The sequence below is a fragment of the Leopardus geoffroyi genome, chromosome A1, assembly GCF_018350155.1.
Source record: "Leopardus geoffroyi isolate Oge1 chromosome A1, O.geoffroyi_Oge1_pat1.0, whole genome shotgun sequence".
In the NCBI taxonomy this organism is placed as follows: Eukaryota; Metazoa; Chordata; class Mammalia; order Carnivora; family Felidae; genus Leopardus; species Leopardus geoffroyi.
In genome coordinates this window covers 51,340,762-51,361,484 of record NC_059326.1, presented here as the reverse complement: position 1 = coordinate 51,361,484, position 20,723 = coordinate 51,340,762, and the positions used below count along the sequence as shown (strand labels likewise).

The following is a 20,723-nucleotide window of genomic DNA, read 5'->3' as shown; positions in this document are numbered from 1 at the left end:
TCTACCCCTGAAACCAAGAGCACACTGTATACACTGTATGTTAGCCAACTTGACACTAAACTATATTTAAAAAAATACTAATAAAAGATTTTAAAAAGATAAGGACAAAGATACATTTTATGACCTAGTTTGTGTGACTTTCAACACAGTAGCTAATATTTGGCAATTTTATTACATTTAGTTTTTCTACCCTTCATTCATATTTCAACTTTAATAAAATAAGCTATATTGGCTTACTTAAAAACATACATATAAGTATGTGCCATCATAAACTCATATTACATTGAAACTTTAGATTAGGAAAATATAAAAATCTAAGTTTTCATCATGTGTGTTTAGTTTGTATTTTTTTATTCTCTTTATATATGAAGTTCTGAAGTTTTTTGCTAATGAAAAATATCATTTGTAGCAGATACTATGAATGGTAGATAACTTAAAAGTGACTAAAACCTTAAATTTTAATGATTTGTTTCCTTTCCATCAATATATCTTTATATTTTGCCCATCTATTTTCATTTACCTACTTAGATTCCTTAAATGCATACTGACTGAAATAGAAAATTTACTATATATATAGTTCCACAAGAAAATTAGATAACTGAATGTTTACGGAAATCAAAACAACCTTGTAATATTTTTTCAGTGTTACCAGTGTGTACTTACAAACATTATTAATGTAATATCAACCAAGTTTTAGGTAGAAAGCAGTAGATACTGCAAGTTGGGAGTAGGGACAATTGATATTGAACATTAATACCATGATTTCTAATCATATTGAAACTACTGTATTAGTTTCTTAAAATTTAGTTTACAGTATGTTTAAAGCATCATATTTACAGTATGTCCTGTGTCTAAAATAGGAAAAAAAAAATCAAATTTTTCTTAACAAATACAAGTGTCCTCTCACCTATTGATCTCAGGTGATGTTCCCAGAATGTGTACGGTGGATGACAATCGAGTTTGACCCCCAGTGTGGCACTGCGCAGTCAGAAGATGTCCTCCGTTTATTGATTCCTGTCAGAACTGTTCAGAATTCAGGATATGGACCAAAATTGACATCTGTTCATGAAAATCTTAACTCCTGGATAGAATTAAAGAAATTTTCAGGATCCTCTGGGTGGCCTACTATGGTTTTAGTGTTGCCAGGTAAGTTGTTTTTTTCTTTTCTGTTTTATATGGTGAAATATATGCATTTATGACAATTATGTTTAGTAAGGATACAACATTGAAAATGTTTACAAACATTGAGAAGAATTTCTTCAAGACCTACTATGCATCTGGAGTGCACTTGAGTAGTGAAGAAGACTCTAGACAGAGGGCATAACACGACTGAGTTTTCAAAGAGAGAATGTCATGAGGATCTTGTGAAAAAAGTTTAGCTTGACCAAAGCAGAGGGTTAATATTGAGGAGTGGATGTCTGTATAGTTGGGAACAAACTATGGAAGAAGTGAATTTGATCTTTTATTTTCCCAATAAGTGCTAGACTTTGAGAACTTAGGGCTTCTTCCACTCGAGAATTGGTGAAACACCTCACGTACTGAGTTACGTTAAAGCTGTTGTTTTTAGTTCTTGAGGCTTGAGGATGTGTGTGTGTGTGTGGGGGGGGGGGTGGTGTCAGAGATAGACGGAAAGCATTTTTTTATTGTTATTGCTAATGTTTTCCTTTCAAAGAAAGTTTGTAAATTATTAAAACTTCATGTAGTCTGTTGTGTTTTTAACCAGTTAACCATAAATATTCTCATGATTCCTCAAACTCATAGCCTGTTTGAATTCAGAAGCTTTTGTCTTCTAGTCTGACCTGCCTTGTTTGTTTGTAAGGAGCCAGGTTAGAGGATCACTTACTGACTGAAACAGAAAAGGCTAACTAACATAGGTTACCCTAGAAATAGATAATTGAAAAATGATTGCTCATGTAACATGAAGGTAGAATATTTGATTAAGGAGAGCTTGATCATAAAGAAAAATAACAATTCACTTGAGATGATTCTGTTGTTGGCTAGAGTTGTTTTTAGCAATTATATTCAAGTAGATACAGGAACACCCACACCCCCAAAAAGCCTGGGCTTTTTAGTAACTGATTTGTATTGCTACCTATCTTGAGATAGATAAAAGGGAAATTTTAATAAAGTCATTTCAGATTTTGAACTCAATGTTAGCTGTTTTTTCTTAGGAAATGAGGCCCTTTTTTCATTGGAGACTGCATCAGATTATGTGAAAGATGACAAAGCTTCTTTCTATGGTTTTAAATGTTTTGCAATTGGATATGAGTTTAGCCCTGGACCTGATGAGGTAGGAATGAATTATCTTCTCATTGTGTTAAGATTGTGTTTCTGAGGGCTGCTATTGACTAAAGTTGTGTTTGTTGCCTATGTTCACGAAGCCTGAAATTTAAAGAATATAATTTAAAATACCTTGTAGTTTAATTTTGTGTAGTGTTTTTTGTTTTTTGGTGTTTTGTTTGTTTGTTTGTTTTTGCTACTTTTAATACATGAAGAGAATAGAGTCTGCAACAGAAAGTATAATCGTACCTGCTCCAAACCTGCTCAGGTGGCTATACCTTTCTGAGTAAATAATAGAATCTACTTTCCCAATGGGACCAATTTAGTTTCTATTCTGAATGTTTCAAATCACACAATAAAACAAAATCAAGGTGAAAAAAATGATCATGTTACTTCAAAGTAATAATTGACAAATTCTTTGGACAATGCACTTGTAGACCCGGACCTTATAACATGCAGTAGACATTTTATTGACCCTTTTCCACTCTTAATTTAACCACTAGTTGACCTGTTCTTTCTGGTTTCAAAAGTTATGCTTAGATGCAAATCACATTTTGTTGATAATCCACTTTATCTTCCAAATATTTTATCCTCCAAACATTTTTTTAAAGCAGCTCATTTTATCTTATTTTCATTTCATTTCATTTCATTTCACTTCATTTCATTTTATTTTATTTTTGTGATTCTCCAGGGTGTCATTCAGTTGGAAAAAGAATTAGCCAATCTTGGTGGAGTTTGTGCAGCCGCTTTGATGAAAAAGGATCTAGCACTTCCTATTGGTAAGTCTGGTCAAGTATTAGGTGTTTATGATTTTGTTAAAAATTTCAGGAGTAGAATATGTTTATTTTAGGGCATTCTGAAATAAATTAGCAAAATGAATTCAATAGTCCCATACATTCATGAGTAATAACTGTTTAATACGCTGGTAGTTTGGGTTTTCTATACTGAAGATTGAAGAGTATCCTCTAGTCTTTTCTATTCACACACAGACATGCACACAAACCCTCCTTAGGCACATACATGCTGTGTGTCAGACACTGGGTTAAACATTAGATACATAATATTAAACCAAAAGTTTTGAGGTATTTCTTAAATATCCTTGTGGACATATCAACTAGACAGTTGGATATTCATTGTCTGATGCTCAGGGCACAAGTCAAAGGAAATGTCATTTGGACATAGTTAAAATTTAAAGGCATGGGACCATGTGAAAGATGAGCTAGGAAGAGAATGCAAATGAGAAAGAGAAGATAGCCCAGGATCAGAGGTGGGACTGCCAAAGTGTCAAAAATGGATAGAACAGGAGGAAGAGCACGTAAAAAAGACTGGTACAGCAGCGAAGGAGGTAGGCGTAAAACCAGGAAAATGGACATTGATGGAATTTTTTAATGTAGTTGAGAAGTCAATTAAAATCTACCATTGGATGGAAAGACTTGTTGGTTACATATATTCTCAATAAGAAATATATCAGTAAGATGAGAGAAACATAAGGCCTTTAGAGTAGAGGGAGAGAATGGATAGTCAGAAAAGAGATGCAGGTTAAATATAGATAGCTCTTTAGAAGAATTTTCCTGTGAAGCACAGGAGAGAAATGAGGTATTGGCAGGAACAATACCTCTTTATAAAATGATACAAATTTGTGTGGTATGTGAATCAATTTATGATCAGGATGGTAAAGATGAAACTAAAGTTAGAAATATTTACTGATTCTATGATGCTTAGACGTGGTTTAACATTTATTTTCACAGTGTTTGGGAGTAAAAGACATTATTATTGTATTTCCCCAGTTCTCACCCTCAGAAGTTCATTTGTAGCTCCTCCCTTGAAGAGTACCCTTTCCACCTCATCCCTCCTTCCTCCCTTCTCATTCTCTGCTCTTTGCTTCCTTCCCTTTTTCCTGCTCCCTTCCATGCTTCTCAGTTCCCCTGCTCCTACTTAATGTTGATACAGGTATGAGGAAATGAGACATGTTGTGTTCTCTTTATATGAAGGAAATGGGTGCAGCCTTTGGAGGAAATTTGTTAATACCTGTTCAAATTTTACATGCCATATACTTTTTGATACAGCAATTTTTGTATGTACTTGCACAAATGCTTAAAAATATATGTTGTAAGAGAGATTAATATAGCAGTGCTTGTGATTGTAAAACCTAGAAGCAACTAAAATATCTATCAGTTGGAAACTGGTTAAATAAGTAATGATACATACATACAAGGGGAATACATGAAACTGTTAAAAAACAACAAAAAGAGATTTCTATGTTCTGATCAAGAAAAATTCCTAATTATGTTAACTGAGAAAAGTTTCAGAAGAGGGTCCCATTCTTCGTGAATATTATGTTATATATATATAATAATATATGTGTATGTGTGCATGAGTATATATGTTGACACACACACACGTACTTATTTGCACACAAAGTTTCTTGAATAATACATAAACTGTTGACACTTTATTTTCAGAAGAAGGTAGGTAGGAGAATTTTTCATTCTACACTTCTGTAAAATTTGAATATTTCCTTTTGAACATGTATTACCTTAGTAATAGTTTTTAAATTAATTAAACCATCAAAGCAAATTCAATAAATATGGTTGGTTTTTTTAAATGTTTCTTTATTTTGAAGGCAAGAGATCTAGAGCATGAGCAGAGAGGAGCAGAGAGAGAGGGACACACAGAATCTGAAGCAGGCTTCAGGCTCTGAGCTGTCAGCACAGAACCCACAATGGGGCTTGAATTCATAAACCATGAGATCATGACCTGAGATGAAGTCGGATGCTTAACCGACTGAGCCACACAGGTGCCCCTAAATGTGTTTTATTTGAAGCAATAAAGGAGAAAATGGATGGAGGATACACTCACTATCTTATGTTTTCCTGTAAATTACTCTTTTTACTAAAGGTATAGATAGCTCTTGTATAAGATAACCAAAATAAAAAGGCCCAGATTCTGAGTAATTAGTTCCTTCATTTTGGGGGGTAGAGGGGAATTTGAATACACTAAATTCAAAAGTGCACATTTATATGCCTAAATGTAGTGTGTGTGTGTGTGTGTGTGTGTGTGTGTGTGTGTATTGCACATCACTTGGTAGATACCTTTTGAGTATTGCCTTGAGAATTATAGCCTTATATTTACACTGAAAATTACATTTTAAAACATAAAGCACTGAGACTGATCCAAAATGATAATAGTTCTTTCCAATCTGGAATATCAGAATTGTGAAAAAGGTGTGAATAAATGCAGAGGACTAGAGAGTTAAACTAAGTGAGGTGCCTGGGTGGCTCAGAGGGTTAAGCATCCTACTTTTGATTTCGGCTCAGGTCATGATCTTGCGGTTCATGATCTTGCTGACAACATGGAGCCTGCTTGAGATTCTCTCTCTCTCTCTCTCTCTCTCTCTCTCTCTCTGTCTCTCTCTGTCTCTCTCTCTCTCTCCCCCCCCCTCTTTGCACCTCCCCTGCTCTTGCTCTCTTGCTCTCAAAATAAATATATAAACTAAAAAAAAAAAAGTTGAACTAAGTATTAATATATGTTACTAAAACTTTTCATTTACACAACAGGTAATGAATTAGAGGAAGATCTTGAAATTCTTGAAGAGGCTGCATTGCAGGTATTGTCACAAACATCGCAAGGATAAACTTTGTACATTGATTTAAAAGCAGTATTTTCATTCAGATCAACCTTATTTTTCTTGAATATAGGGCTTTCATTAAGTACTTCATTCTGTTCATTGACAGATAAAAATACATAACTTATAAGATCTTGATAGGAGAAACCCAGGTGAGCCCTTGCTGTGCTGCATGGAGATTGTTAAATCTGAAGTCAGACATAAATCCTGTCAGAGAAGGAAGTTACCAAGTGCCAAGGGTTTAGGGAAGGGCTTTGCAGAGCTGTTGAGATTTAAATTGGATCTCAAAAGAAGTTTTATTTACCGGTCAGAAAAAGAGGGAAATGGGTGTTAGTAGTAGTAATTTAAATAATTTCTATAGAATACTTTATTGTATCTTTAATATTATCTGTTTTTAGCATTTACATTTTGAGGTCAGTATTCTCTCTTGTATCTTATAGTTACAATAACTGAAGTTCAAGGAAGTTCTGTGACTTGTCTAAGAATTCAGCTAATTAGGAGACAGAGGCTAGTATCCAGGTCAACTGTTACCTATAGCTGGTTGTTTAGATCTTACTCACTTCCCAAGATGAATTGATCATAGCAGTAATAATAAAAACAAACATTTATTTGATCCTGACGTTATCAAGTACTATTCCAAACACTTTGCATATTTTAACTCATTTAGTCCTCATAGTAGCCCCATGAATGAGAGACTCTTATTTTCCATTTACAAGGAGGCATGGAGTGCTTAGGTAACTTGCCCAGAATCACATAGCTAGTAAGCAGCTGGCTAGAATTTGACCTCTGGCAACTGGGTGACAAAGTCCATGATCTTGATTACTATGCTCCAATTATAGAGAGCCCTGGTATCCTCAATAATGTTAAGAAACTTCTACGTTTTAAAAACCCACCAGCTTTTGTTTTTATTTTTAAAAAAAGAGTTAAATTTTTGTACTTTAAGATAAAAAAATAAAAATTCAGTAGAGATTTAATAAATACAGTATGTATCAGACAACATTCTAATTAAAGAGAACCATCAAGGAGTTCATATGTTATTTATCCTTACAGAGATTATAATGGTTTATAAAGTGTCATTTAGGCCTGATATAAAGAGATGTTTATTATGCTTTTGTTAAAGACAAAAACCCTCATATCCCAGATTGCCCACATTTTTGGCACATAAGGTAGATGTCATGGTGGTCTAATACCTACTACTTGTTAGGCAGCATAATGTGCACTTTGTATGTGTTATATAATTTAAATTTTACAGTAACTACAGAAGAGAGATATTATTTGATCACCAGTTTATACATTTTGCAGAGTCAGGAATGGTGTGTAACCTCTTAGCTCAAGAGCACACAGCAGTGCTTGTCTAAAAGTCAGGAATTGAACTCAAATCTGTTTGATTTTAAAGATCATGATTTTTGAAATTGTATATCTCAGAGAATGCAGAAGGTACTGTTGTATAAGTGTCATAGTAGTGGAAGCATAATCCTTTTCTATGAAAAATATTTTGTTTCAAAATTTATAACATAGTCATTAAAAAGTTTCTAGAGTTTCAGCATTTAAAGCAGATCTTTCAAAAAGGTAAAGTTTGCTTGTCAGGTCAGTGAAAACTAAAATTTCAGTTGTTATCTGCCTCTTTTTCTTAATTTTAATTGAGGCTTAGACAGACTAATGGAGTTTATGCACAGCCACAGTCAGGCTTGTATCCACATGTTGTCCAAGGCAGGACCTTGGTAGCCACCCAACTAAGAGAGCAAAGACAATCCACCTATGAAAGATGCCACTAATGGGGACACAAAAGGTGAGAGGCCTCCACAGCTGCCTGCAGAAGGGAGCCCTGGCCCAGTAGAGCGAGAGGAGATGCACCTTCTCAACCTGCACGTCTCTGACATCACTTGTTTTGGTGGGAGGAAGGAGGCTGGAAGTACTATCCCATATTTTTCCCTCCTGGAGGTTTGTTTTATACTTTGTAGGCTACAGGAGCACTGGGGCATGGAGAGAAAATGCTTTCCCCGAAAAGGCCTACCTAAAATTGTGTGAAAGTTCAAGAAACTCATGTAATTAAAATTGTGTTTTCAAATACATGAATATTGTCTTTTACCCAACAGGTGTGCAAAACCCATTCTGGTATTCTTGGAAAGGGTTTAGCTCTTTCTCATTCACCAACTATATTAGAGGCACTTGAAGGAAACTTACCACTTCAAATCCAAAGCAATGAACAGTCCTTTCTGGATGATTTTATTGCCTGTGTTCCAGGATCAAGTGGTGGGAGGCTTGCAAGGTAATGTGCTTTAAGTGCTACAGTGACTTATTTCAGGGCATGCCTCACTCTTCATTTCTGAAGAGAAATGAAAGGGAAAGATGTTAAAATGAAGCCTGAAGAATCTGGTTTATGTGTTTTGAACTTGCCAAAGTATAAAATGGTAAATATTTTAAAATATCTTTAAAGTATATGGTAGTTGTTAGTTGATTATTTTAAAGTTTCCTAGGTGAACTTTTATTTATTTAAAAAATAAATGGGGGGCACCTGGGTGGCTCAGTCGGTTAAGCGGCCGACTTCGGCTCGGGTCATGATCTCGCGGTCCGTGAGTTTGAGCCCCGCGTCAGGCTCTGTGCTGACAGCTCAGAGCCTGGAGCCTGTTTCAGATTCTGTGTCTCCCTCTCTCTGACCCTCCCCCGTTCATGCTCTGTCTCTCTCTGTCTCAAAAATAAATAAACATTAAAAAAAAATTTTTTTTTAAAATAAAAAATAGATGGAGCACATGGTATAATTGAGAGGTCTAGGAATTTTAGACTAAACTTAAATTTATCACCGTATGTTATTTTAATATGATTTCTTATAAAACCTACAAATAATACAAACATATTTAGAATTTAAATGAAATCATTTGGGGTTATAGAGTTCTCATTTATTTTGTTGCTATTTTTTTTTTTTTATGAAAAGAAAAAATATGCTGGCTTGTGTGATTTTACTAGTAAATATAGAAGTCTAACTTCTTCCCATTTCTAATTTTAAAAATAAAGAGGTTCCTCGTTAGTTTTGAAAAATCAAAATGGTGATTGGAGAATAGGGAATTTTTTTAAGTCAGCCTCACTGCTAACTTTGTGGACATCTTTACATAAAACATGACAGAATTACTTATAACTTATCTCCCAGGACAACTTGAATGTAGATCATGGAATGAATTCAAGAATGAATATCCGGGGGCACCTGGGTGGCTCAGTCAGTTAAGTGCCTGACTTCAGCTCAGGTCATGATCTCGCATCTTGTGGGTTCAAGCCCTGCTTCAGGCTCTGCACTGACAGCTCAGAGCCTGGAGCCTACTTCAGACTCCTTGTCTCCCTCTCTCTCTGCCCCTCCCCCACTTGTGCACACTGTCTCTCAAAAATAAATAAGCATTAAAAAAAAAGATTATCCGTTTCTCCTTTAAAAAAAAAAAAAAGAAGAAGAATGGGTATCCCAAAGTGTAGAAATTTGGCAAAATTTACATGGAAGGGAAGGTAATAGGGAAGATAGTTGAGACACTGGATGAACAGGAGATGAACAGGTTAAACATCTTTAACCTAGCTGTTCTCAGGCAGCAGAATGCCATTACTATCACTGCTTTTACAGATGAGTTGTTCTTTCTCAGATTTTCAGGCTGGCAAATCCGGGCAGACCTCCCTCAGTAAGCATGAGTGTACTGGGACTTCAAATATACACAACCTAAATTTATTTTCTTGGTTATTTTGTGTCAGCTATAGTTAAAATTTCAAGTTTTCTGATTTTAAAATTATTTCTATTTACAAAAACATCAGAAACCTCCTGTACTTTGTCATATTTTTTTAATGAATGCGTCATTAACAATTTGCAAGAGAGACACTTGTGATTGTCACTGAATTGGAAATGAAGATATTATTTGGTACAAGTGTTACTCATTTGGCTTAATTTCATGTTAATCATTGAAGATATTTATGAATGTTTACTTTTTTTATTGTTTTTTCATCACTGCTAGGTGGCTTCAACCAGATTCCTATGCTGATCCTCAGAAAACATCTTTGATCCTGAACAAGGATGATATTCGTTGTGGTTGGCCTACCACCATAACTGTTCAAACAAAAGACCAATATGGGGATGTAGTACATGTTCCCAATATGAAGGTAATTATATCAGAATTAAATTAATAGTCATCAAAGCACTATTATTACTAATAAAATTTTAGAAAAAGCAAGTGTTTAGAGTACACTTGCAGTACTGTCTTTATATTTGTCAATAGAGGAAGCTGAAAAATTGTGTAAGGACTTATATTAATTAGCACCTAATTTTCCAAGTTATTATTTTTTTTAATGTTTATTTTTAGAAAGAGACAGATGGTGAGCGGGGGAGGGGCAGAGAAACTGCGGGAAGCACAGAATCTGAAGCTGACTCCAGACGCTGAGCTTAGCACAGAGCCTGATGGGGGGGGGGGGGGGGCTTGATCTCATGAACCGCAAGGTCATGACCTGAACTGAAGTCAGACACTTAACCAACTGAACCACACAGGCGCCCTCCAAGTTATATGTTTTATTGTTTGTTTTTTACATTTAGCTGGGAGCTATAATGATTCAAGGGAAGGATAAAAAAGTGTTCATATATGCACACAGAGGGAAGGCCTTTAATATAAAGTGGTTGAATAAATCGATGAAGGAACACATTTTAAAATTTTGTATATATATTTTTTTACTTTTTTTTAAATGTTTTATTTTATTCTTGAGAGACAGAGACAGAGCATGGGGGGGGGGGGGGTGGAGCAGAGAGAGAGGGAGACAATATCTGAACCAGGGTCCAGGCTCCATGCTGTCAGCACAGAGCCCGACGTGGGGCTCAAACCCACAAACTGTGAGATCATGACCGGAGCTAAAGTCAGACGCCTAACCAACTGAGCCACCCAGGCGCCCTGTATGTATTTTTTAAAAGACACTAATACATTCTGTATTTGGTACTATTGAAACAACATTTAATTTAAAATATAATATTGATATATATTAAATTAGAAATGATGGCAGTTCCTCAAAAAGTTAAAAATAGAATACCCCACGATCTACTAAACGCTGTTGGGTATTTACCCAAAAAATACAAAACACTAATATAGAGGGATACATACACCCATGTATTTACTGCAGCATTATTTATAGTAGCCAAATTATAGAAGCAGTCCAAGTGTCCATCAGTAGATGAATGGATAAAGAAATGGATTTTAAAAATGGATATATACACACACAATGGAATATTATTATTCAGCCATAAAAAAGAATGAAATCTTGCTACTTGCAACAACATAGATGGAGCTAGAGAGTATAATGCTGAACGAAATAAGTCCGAGAAAGACAAATATTAAATGATTCCATATGTGAAATTTGAGAATCAAAACAAAGGAGGTTGTTGGAAGATGGAGGCATAAGAGGGCGCTAGGCTCACCTCATCCGGCTGATCACTTAGATTCCACCCACACCTGCCTAAATAATCCAGAAAATCGCCAGATGTCTGGCAGAACAGACTCTCCGGAGCCAAGTGTGGATAAGAGGCCCACAGAAGACGGTAGGAAGGGCGGAGAGGTGGTGCGTGCTACACAGACTGGCAGGAGGGAGCAGGGGCGGTGGAGGGGCAGCCCATCTGGCAAGGCAGAGCCCCCAAAGTCTGGCTTGCAAAAGTGGAGGGGCCAGACTCCGTGAGTTCTGACAGCCAGTGGGACTTAACATCTGGAATGTTAAAAGTCAACAGCTCTGCTTGGAGAGCGGGAAGGCAAGAGGACATTGGGAGGGAGAGTTGTTGAGCCAGGGAAAACAGACCTCAGCTCGGTGGGGAATAAAGGCGCTGGCAAATGCCATCTCCCTCTCCCATCCCTCAGCTGTAATCCCAAATGGAACCAGTTCCCATCACCCAACTTGCTTCTGCCCCACAAACACCCAACGCTGTGCTTCTGTGGATCCATCCCTCCCAACGGGTCTGCCTCCCCCCTGGTGCTGCAGGGCCCCTCCCGCAGGAGACCACCACAGCAAAGCAAGCTAAGCCTGTCCCTCCCGCCCCTGTGCACCTTGCGGATCCACCCTGGCTAATACGCCAGATCCCATCAAAGCAGCACCACAAGCCTGGCAGTGTGCAAGTAGCCCAGACAGGGGCCACACCACTCCACAGTGAGTCCTGCCCCTGGGAGAGGGGAAGATAAGGTACACACCAGTCTGACTGTGGCCCCAGCCTGGGCTGGGGACAGACATCAGGTCTGACTGTGGGCCCGGCCCACCAACACAAGTTACTCCAGACAGCACAGGGGAAGTGCCCTGCAGTTCCACGCCACCCCAGAGACTATCCAAAATGAGGAAGCAGAAAAACTCTCCTCAAAAGAAACTCCAGGAAGTAGCGACAGCTAATGAATAGATAAAAAACAATTTAAGCAATATAACGGAACAAGAATTTAGAATAATAGTCATAAAATTAATCGCTGGGCTTGAAAAAAGTATAGAGGACAGCAGAGAATCTATTGCTACAGAGATCAAGGGACTAAAAAATAGCCATGAGGAACTAAAAAATGCTATAAATGAGGTGCAAAATAAAATGGAGGCAGCCATAGCACGGATTGAAGAGGCAGAGGAGAGAATAGGTGAATTAGAAGATAAAATTATGGAAAAAGAGGAAGCTGACAAAAAGATAAAAAAAAATCCAGGAGTATGAGGGGAGAATTAGAGAACTAAGTGACACAATCAAACAGAACAATATCTGTATAATAGGAATTCCAGAAGAGGAAGAGAAAGAAAAAGGGGCTGAAGGTGTACTTGAACAAATCACAGTTGAGAACTTCGCTGACCTGGGGAAGGAAAAAGGCATTGAAATCCAAGAGGCACAGAGAATTCCCTTCAGATGTAACTTGAATGGATCTTCTGCACGACATATCATAGTGAAACTGGCAAATACGAGGATAAAGAGAAAATTCTGAAAGCAGCTAGGGATAAATATGCTCTAACTTATAAAGGGAGACCCATAAGACTAGTGGCAGACCTATCTACTGAAACTTGGCAGGCCAGAAAGGAATGGCAGGAAATCTTCAATGTGTTGAACAGAAAAAATATGCAGCCGAGAATCCTTTACCCAGCAAGTCTGTCATTCAGAATAGCAGGAGAGATAAAGGTTTTCCCAAACAAACACAAACTGAAGGAATTCATCACCACTAAACCAACCCTACAAGAGATCCTAAGGGGGATTCTGTGAGTGAAATGTTGCAAGGACCACAAAGTACCAGAGACATCACTACAAGCATGAAACCTTCAGACTCTACAATGACTCTAAACCCATATCTTTCAATAATAGCACTGAATGTAAACAGACTAAATGCTTCAACCAAAAGACATAGGGTATCACAATGGATAAAAACCAAGACCCATCTATTTGCTATCCTCAAGAGACTCATTTTACACCTGAGGACACCTTCAGATTGAAAGTGAGGAGATGGAGAACTATCTCACATGCTACTGCAAGTCAAAAGAAAGCTGGAATAGCCATACATGTATCAGACAAACTAGACTTTAAAGGCAGTAACAAGAGATGAAGAAGGGCATTATATAATAATTACAGGGTCTATCCATCAGGAAGAGCTAACAATTACATATGTCTATGAGCTGAATACAGGAGCCCCCAAATACATAAAACAATCACAAACATAGGCAACTTTATTGATAAGAATGTGGTAATAGCAGAGGCCTTTAATACACCACTTAACAGCAATGGATAGATCATCTAGACACAGGATCAATAAAGAAACAAGGGCCCTGAATGATACATTGGATCAGATGGACTTGACAGATATATTTAGAACTCTGCATCCCAAAGCAACAGAATATACTTTCTTCTCGAGTGCACATGGAACATTCTCCAAGAGAGATCACATACTGGGCCACAAAACAGCCTTTCATAAGCATAAAAGAACTGAGATCATACCAGGCACACTTTCAGACCACAATACTATGAAACTTGAAATCAACCACAGGAAAAAAGTCTGGAAAACCTCCAAAAGCGTGGAGGTTAAAGAACACCCTACTAACGAATGAGTGGGTCAACCAGGCAATTAGAGAAGAAATTTAAAAATATATGGAAACAAATGAAGATGAAATACAACAATCCAAACGCTTTTGGATGCAGCGAAGGCAGTCCTGAGAGGAAAATACATTGCAATCCAGGCCTATCTCAAGAAACAAGAAAAATCCCAGATACAGAATCTAACAGCACACCTAAAGGAAATAGAAGCAGAACAGCAAAGACACCCCAAACCCAGCAGAAGAAGAGAAATAATAAAGATCCTAGCAGAAATAATATAGAATCTAAAAAAAAACTGTAGAGCAGATCAATGAAACCAAGAGTTGGTTTTTTGAAAAAATAAACAAAATTGATAAACCTCTAGCAAGGCTTCTCAAAAAGAAAAGGGAGATGACCCAAATAGATAAAATCATGAATGAAAATGGAATTACTACAACCAATCCCTCAGAAATACAAGCAATTATCAGGGAATACTATGAAAGATTATATGCCAACAAACTGGACAACCTGGAAGAAATGGACAAATTCCTAAGCACCCACACACTTCGAAAACTCAAACAGGAAGAAATAGAAAACTTGAACAAAGTTCAGCAAATAAATTGAATCAGTTATCAAAAATCTCCCAACAAGGGGCGCCTGGGTGGCTCGGTCGGTTAAGTGTCTGACTTCAGCTCAGGTCATGATCTCGCGGTCCGTGAGTTCGAGCCCCGCGTCGGGCTCTGTGCTGACAGCTCAGAGCCTGGAGCCTGTTTCGGATTCTGTGTCTCCCTCTCTCTCTGCCCCTCCCCTGTTCGTGCTCTGTCTCTCTCTGTCTCAAAAATAAATAAGCGTTAAAAAAATTTTTTTTTTTTTAAAAATCTCCCAACAAGAGTCCAGGACCAGATGACTTCCCTGGGGAATTCTACCAGACATTTAAAGCAGAGATAATACCTATCCTTCTCAAGCTGTTCCAAAAAATAGAAAGGGAAGGAAAACTTCCAGACTCATTCTATGAAGCCAGCATTACTTTGATTCCCAAACCAGACAGAGACCCAGCAAAAAAAAGAGAACTACAAGGCAATATCCCTGATGAATACAGACGCAAAAATCCTCAACAAGATACTAGCAAATCGAATTCAACAGGATATAAAAAGAATTATTCACCATAATCAAGTGGGATTCATTCCTGGGCTGCAGGGCTGGTTCAACATTCGCAAATCAATCAATGTGATACATCACATTAATAAAAGAAAAGAAAAGAACCATAGGATCCTGTCAATCGATGCAGAAAAAGCATTTGACAAAATTCAGCATCCTTTCTTAATAAAAACCCTTGAGAAAGTCGGGATAGAAGGAACATACTTAACCATCATAAAAGCCATTTATGAAAAGCCCACAGCTAATATCATCCTCAATGGGGAAAAACTGAGAGCTTTCCTCCTGACATCCGGAACATGACAGGGATGTCTACTCTCACTGCTGTTTGTTAACATAGTATTGGAAGTTCTAGCGTCAGCAATCAGACAACCAAAGGAAATCAAAGGTATCAAAATTGGCAAAGATGAAGTCAAGCTTTCACTTTTTGCAGATGACATCATATTGTATATGGAAAATCTGACAGACTCCACCAAAAGTCTGCTAGAACTGATACATGAATTCAGCAAAGTCACAGGATACAAAATCAATGTACAGAAATCAGCTGCATTCTTGTACACTAATAATGAAGGAACAGAAAGACAAAGAAACTGATCCCATCCACAATTGCACCAAGAAGCATAAAATACCTAGGAATAAACCTAACCAAAGATGTAAAAGATCTGTATGCTGAAAACTATAGAAAGCTTATGGAGGAAATTGAAGAAGACACAAATGGAAAAACATTCCATGCTCATGGATTGAAAGAGTAAATATTGTTAAAGTGTCAATTCTACCCAAAGCTGTCTACACATTCAATGCAACCCCAATCAAAATTGCACCAGCATTCTTCTTTTTTTTCAACGTTTTATTTATTTTTGGGACAGAGAGAGAGACAGACAGAGCATGAACGGGGGAGGGGCAGAGAGAGAGGGAGACACAGAATCGGAAACAGGCTCCAGGCTCTGAGCCATCAGCCCAGAGCCCGACGCGGGGCTCGAACTCACGGACCGCGAGATCGTGACCTGGCTGAAGTCGGACACTTAACCGACTGCGCCACCCAGGCGCCCCTACCAGCATTCTTCTTGAAGCTAGAACAAGCAATCCTAAAATTTATATGGAACCACAAAAGACCCCGAATAGCCAAAGTAATTTTGAAGAAGACCAAAGCAGGAGGCATCACAATCCCAGACTTTAGCCTCTACTACAAAGCTGTAATCATCAAGACAGCATGGTATTGGCACAAAAACAGACACATAGACCAATGGAATAGAATAGAAACCCCAGAACTAGACCCACAAAAGTATGGCCAACTAATCTTTGACAAAGCAGGAAAGAATATCCAATGGAAAAAAGACAGTCTCTTTAACAAATGGTGCTGGGAGAGCTGGACAGCAACATGCAGAAGAATGAAACTAGACCACTTTCTTACACCAGTCACAAAAATAAACTCAAAATGGATAAAGGACCTGAATGTGAGACAGGAAACCATCAAAACCCTAGAGGAGGAAGCAGGAAAAAAAACCTCTCTGACCTCAGCCACAGCAATTTCTTACTTGACACATCCTGAAAGGCAAGGGAATTAAAAGCAAAAATGAACTACTGGGACCTCATAAAGATAGAAAGCTTCTGCACTGCAGAGGAAACAGTCAACAAAACTAAAAGGCAACCAACAGAATGGGAAAAGATATTTGTGAATGACATATCGGACAAAGGGCTAGTATCTAAAATCTATAAAGAACTCACCAGACTCCACACCCGAAAAACAAATAATCCAGTGAAGAAATGGGCAGAAAACACGAATAGACACTTCTCTAAGGAAGATATCCAGATGGCCAACAGGCACATGAAAAGATGCTCAACGTCGCTCCTCATCAGGGAAATACAAATCAAAACCACACTGAGATATCACCTCACGCCAGTCAGGGTGGCTAAAATGAACACATCAGGAGACTGTAGATGCTGGCGAGGACGTGGAGAAACGGGAACCCTCTTGCACTGTTGGTGGGAATGGAAACTGGTGCAGCCACTCTGGAAAACAGTGTGGAGGTTCCTCAAAAATTAAAAATAGATCTACCCTATGACCCAGCAATAGCACTGCTAGGGATTTACCCAAGGGATACAGGAGTACTGATGCATAGGGGCACTTGTACCCCATTGTTTATAGCAGCACTCTCAACAATAGCCAAATTATGGAAAGAGCCCAAATGTCCATCAACTGATGAATGGATAAGAAATTGTGGTTTATGTGCACAATGGAATACTACCGTGGCAATGAGAAAGAATGAAATATGGCCTTTTGTAACAACGTGGATGGAACTGGAGAGTATTATGCTAAATGAAATAAGTCATACTGAGAAAGACAGATACCATATGTTTTCACTCTTATGTGGATCCTGAGAAACTTAACAGAACATCATGGGGGAGGGGAAGGAAAAAAAAATAAGGTTAGAGAGGCAGGGAGGCAAAGCATAAGAGACTCTTGAAAACAGAACAAACTGAGGTTTGATGGGGGGTGGGAGGGACTGCAGAGTGGGTGATGGGCATTGAGGAGGGCACCTGTTGGGATGAGCACTGGCTGTTGTATGGAAACCAATTTGACAATAAATTTCATATTTAAAAAATAAAAATAAAAGAATCAAAACAAAGGAAGAGAAAAGAGAGAGAGACAAACCAGGAAACAGACTCTTAACTGTAGACAACAAACTGATGGTTACCAATGGGGAGATTGGTGGGGAATGGATGAAATAGGTGAAGGGGATTAAGAATAAGTACACTATGTGATGAGCACTGAGTAAAGGACAGAATTGTTGAATCACTGTATTGTACATCTGAAACTAATATAACACAGTATGTTAACTATACTGAAATTAGAATTTAAAACTTAATTAAAAAATTAGAAATACATGAATTTGGATGGTAAAAGAATGAGGAATGGAAATAGTCATGTGTTGTATTAATGAATATAGTTAGTTGGATACCTCTTACCTGAGACTTTAATTAATAATGACATTTTAAAGCATATTGCAATGCAGAAAATGAGTCCATTGTGATCTAATGTATTAATGTAAATATCTCATTTAAAATTTTTATTTCTAAAAAAATTTATATTGAATGAAAATTTGTATAGGCAATCCCCAGCTAGCCCCACCCTTTCCCAGATGTATTGCAAAGCGATTTGGTTGTTTGGGGGTTTAGAGTTCATTAATTCACAAAATCCTTTTCACTCATAGAGTAATTTATAACAGAAAGCAAAATACCTGTCATTCTATAGTATTACAGTACTCTTAGAGTATAAAATTGTTCAGTGATTCACTTCAAGGTTCATAGTACACAGGCACATGTACTGATACTAATTTACTTAGGGTAAATACAGTTGTTTAAAGAAGGATTAAATAAAAATATATCAAAAAGTAGTGGCTATCATTTAAAAATCAAATGTCTTTAAGTTTGAAAGCACTTACTTTTTATCTTTCCCCCTCCCCTTTTTTTTATTACATTTAAAGTTTTAAACTTTTAATGATGGCAGTGTATATGAGCTGACGATTTTACTATATACTTTTAAACTTCTGTGTTTTAAATATAAGGTGGGTTTGGGGCACCTGGGTGGCTCATTCGGTTAAGCACCGGATTTTGGCTCAGGTCATGATCGTGTGGTTCGTTAGTTCGAGCCCTGTATCAGGCTCTCTGCTGACAGCTCAGAGCCTAGAGTCTGTTTCAGATTCTGTCTCCCTCTCTCTTTGCCCCTCCTCTGTTTGTGCTCTGCTTCTGTGTCTCTCAAAAATAAATAAACATTTAAAAATAAAATAAAATAAAGTACATAGAAGATGGGTTTGTAATATTTCCGGGACATTATGTCGATCCAAATTTCTTTTATGTGTTATTTTTTAAGATTTCTCAATGGACTACATTTTCTTTCCAGAACAGCTAAACTTGAAATTAGTGCTTAAAATATATGGAGATGGGCACCTGGTTGGCTCAGTCAGTTAAGCATCCAGACTCTTGATTTTGGCTCAGGTCATGATCTCACAGTATGTGAGATTGAGTCCTGCATCAGACTCTGGGCTGACAGTACAGAGCCTGCTTGGGATATTCTCTCTCTCTCTCTCTCTCTCTCTATTCGTCTCTCTGCCTCTCCCCTGCTTTGCACATGTGTGCACACTTCTCTATCAAAATAAATAAACATTTAAAAATAAATGAAATGTGTGGTGATTGTGGGAAAGCCTTTTTACTTGAAGTAGCTGATAAATAATTTAATGTTAAGAATTTGGGAATTCAGTGTAGATTCATTCTACTTTTCTGTACTGTATTAATGGCGGCGTTTGTTTTTATTTTACGTTTTTATATCTATGATGATTTCTCCCAAAAGCCAAGGCTTCTTTTACACTGTGTTTGCAAGATTTATTCTGTGGAACTAGCTCGAGGTCACTCTGGCACACCTTTGAAGGGAATGCCCAACATGGACCAATGATCACCTAAAATTTATGGAGTTGTGGGTCCATACTTGTAAATTGCTTCTTTTAATGTGTCATAGGCAATTATATCCTAATAGCATTTGTTTTTTATAACATCATGGTTAGGTGGAAGTGAAAGCCGTTCCTGTTTCTCAGAAAAAACCATCTTTACAACAAGAGCAAGTGAAGAAAACTCAAAGGCTGCCTGGCAGTCCTGCAGTAGCAGCAGCGCCTTCCAACACCGATATGACTTTTGGCGGGCTGGCCTCACCGAAGCTGGACGTGTCGTACGAGCCAATGATAGTGAAGGAGGCTCGATACATTGCCATAACAATGATGAAGGTAATTTATTTTTCTTATCAGAAACATTTTCTTTTTCACCATTTATCATCTTAACAAACATTTCAGTGATCCAAACGCACACACAGAGTTACAGGTCTAGAGAGCTGTCAGTAGATGCAAAACGTGTAATATTTTTTTTAGGGTGATTTATTTTCTTACAAAGAGGATTTTCATTTATTTTTTGGCAATGTCTAGGGGGATTACCGATAATAGATCAAGTTAATACAATCAGAGATTGAGATGATTGAAAACTGAATTTCATTTGCTGCAAATGTATTTGTCTACTTTCAGTTTCCATTTCTCTTGGAACATAGCCCTTCAGGAATTCAGTTTAGTTAGGCCCCCTTTGATTTTTGGGTTCTCTCACATGCCAACCTCATTTCGTTGGGTTTCCTACTTGAGGTTTTCTTGTTCTTTGATGCCCTTAGACAGATATTTTAAATATTTGGTGCAGCTTTTTTAGTTCTCTTTAGGGGTAATGTTAGACTAAATTAGCAAGTTGTGCATTAGTTAAAACAGGAGTTAGGAATTTTGCCAGTAACGGAGACCAGTGGTGAGCCATTGAACCCTTTCAGTTAGAGCAATGTTACGGTTAGATTTGTGTTTCATAAAGGTCATGATGGAATATGGAGAATAATTGGACAGATAATCATAAGGCATGGTTAGGTTTGAGTCTCTTTAGGAGACTATTGACGTAATGTGGTATGATGTGCTAATCCCTTGATTTAGTGAGAATAGATTCAAAAGATATTTAGTATCAGTAGGACTTGGTGGCTGAAGGGAATGGAGTAAAGGGAAGGAAGAATTAAAAGATGAAGTTCCAGTTTGACCTTACATAGTAAGATTGATAATGCTGGAGGAGGAGCAGGTTTTGGTT

At 37.5% G+C, this 20,723-nt stretch overlaps 1 protein-coding gene across 22 annotated transcripts in view; it reads left to right on the top strand.

The window, feature by feature from the left end:
• Positions 1–20,723, top strand: part of MYCBP2 (MYC binding protein 2) — a 283,279-nt gene that overhangs the window by 167,788 nt on the left and 94,768 nt on the right. For all 22 annotated transcript variants that reach the window (XM_045479572.1, XM_045479625.1, XM_045479647.1 and 19 more), the window contains 7 exons: positions 921–1,146; positions 2,172–2,290; positions 2,972–3,059; positions 5,838–5,887; positions 8,002–8,174; positions 9,889–10,033; positions 19,631–19,846. In XM_045479572.1, the coding sequence (XP_045335528.1) occupies positions 921–1,146; positions 2,172–2,290; positions 2,972–3,059; positions 5,838–5,887; positions 8,002–8,174; positions 9,889–10,033; positions 19,631–19,846 (1,017 nt within the window). The remainder of the gene's footprint in view (positions 1–920; positions 1,147–2,171; positions 2,291–2,971; positions 3,060–5,837; positions 5,888–8,001; positions 8,175–9,888; positions 10,034–19,630; positions 19,847–20,723) is intronic.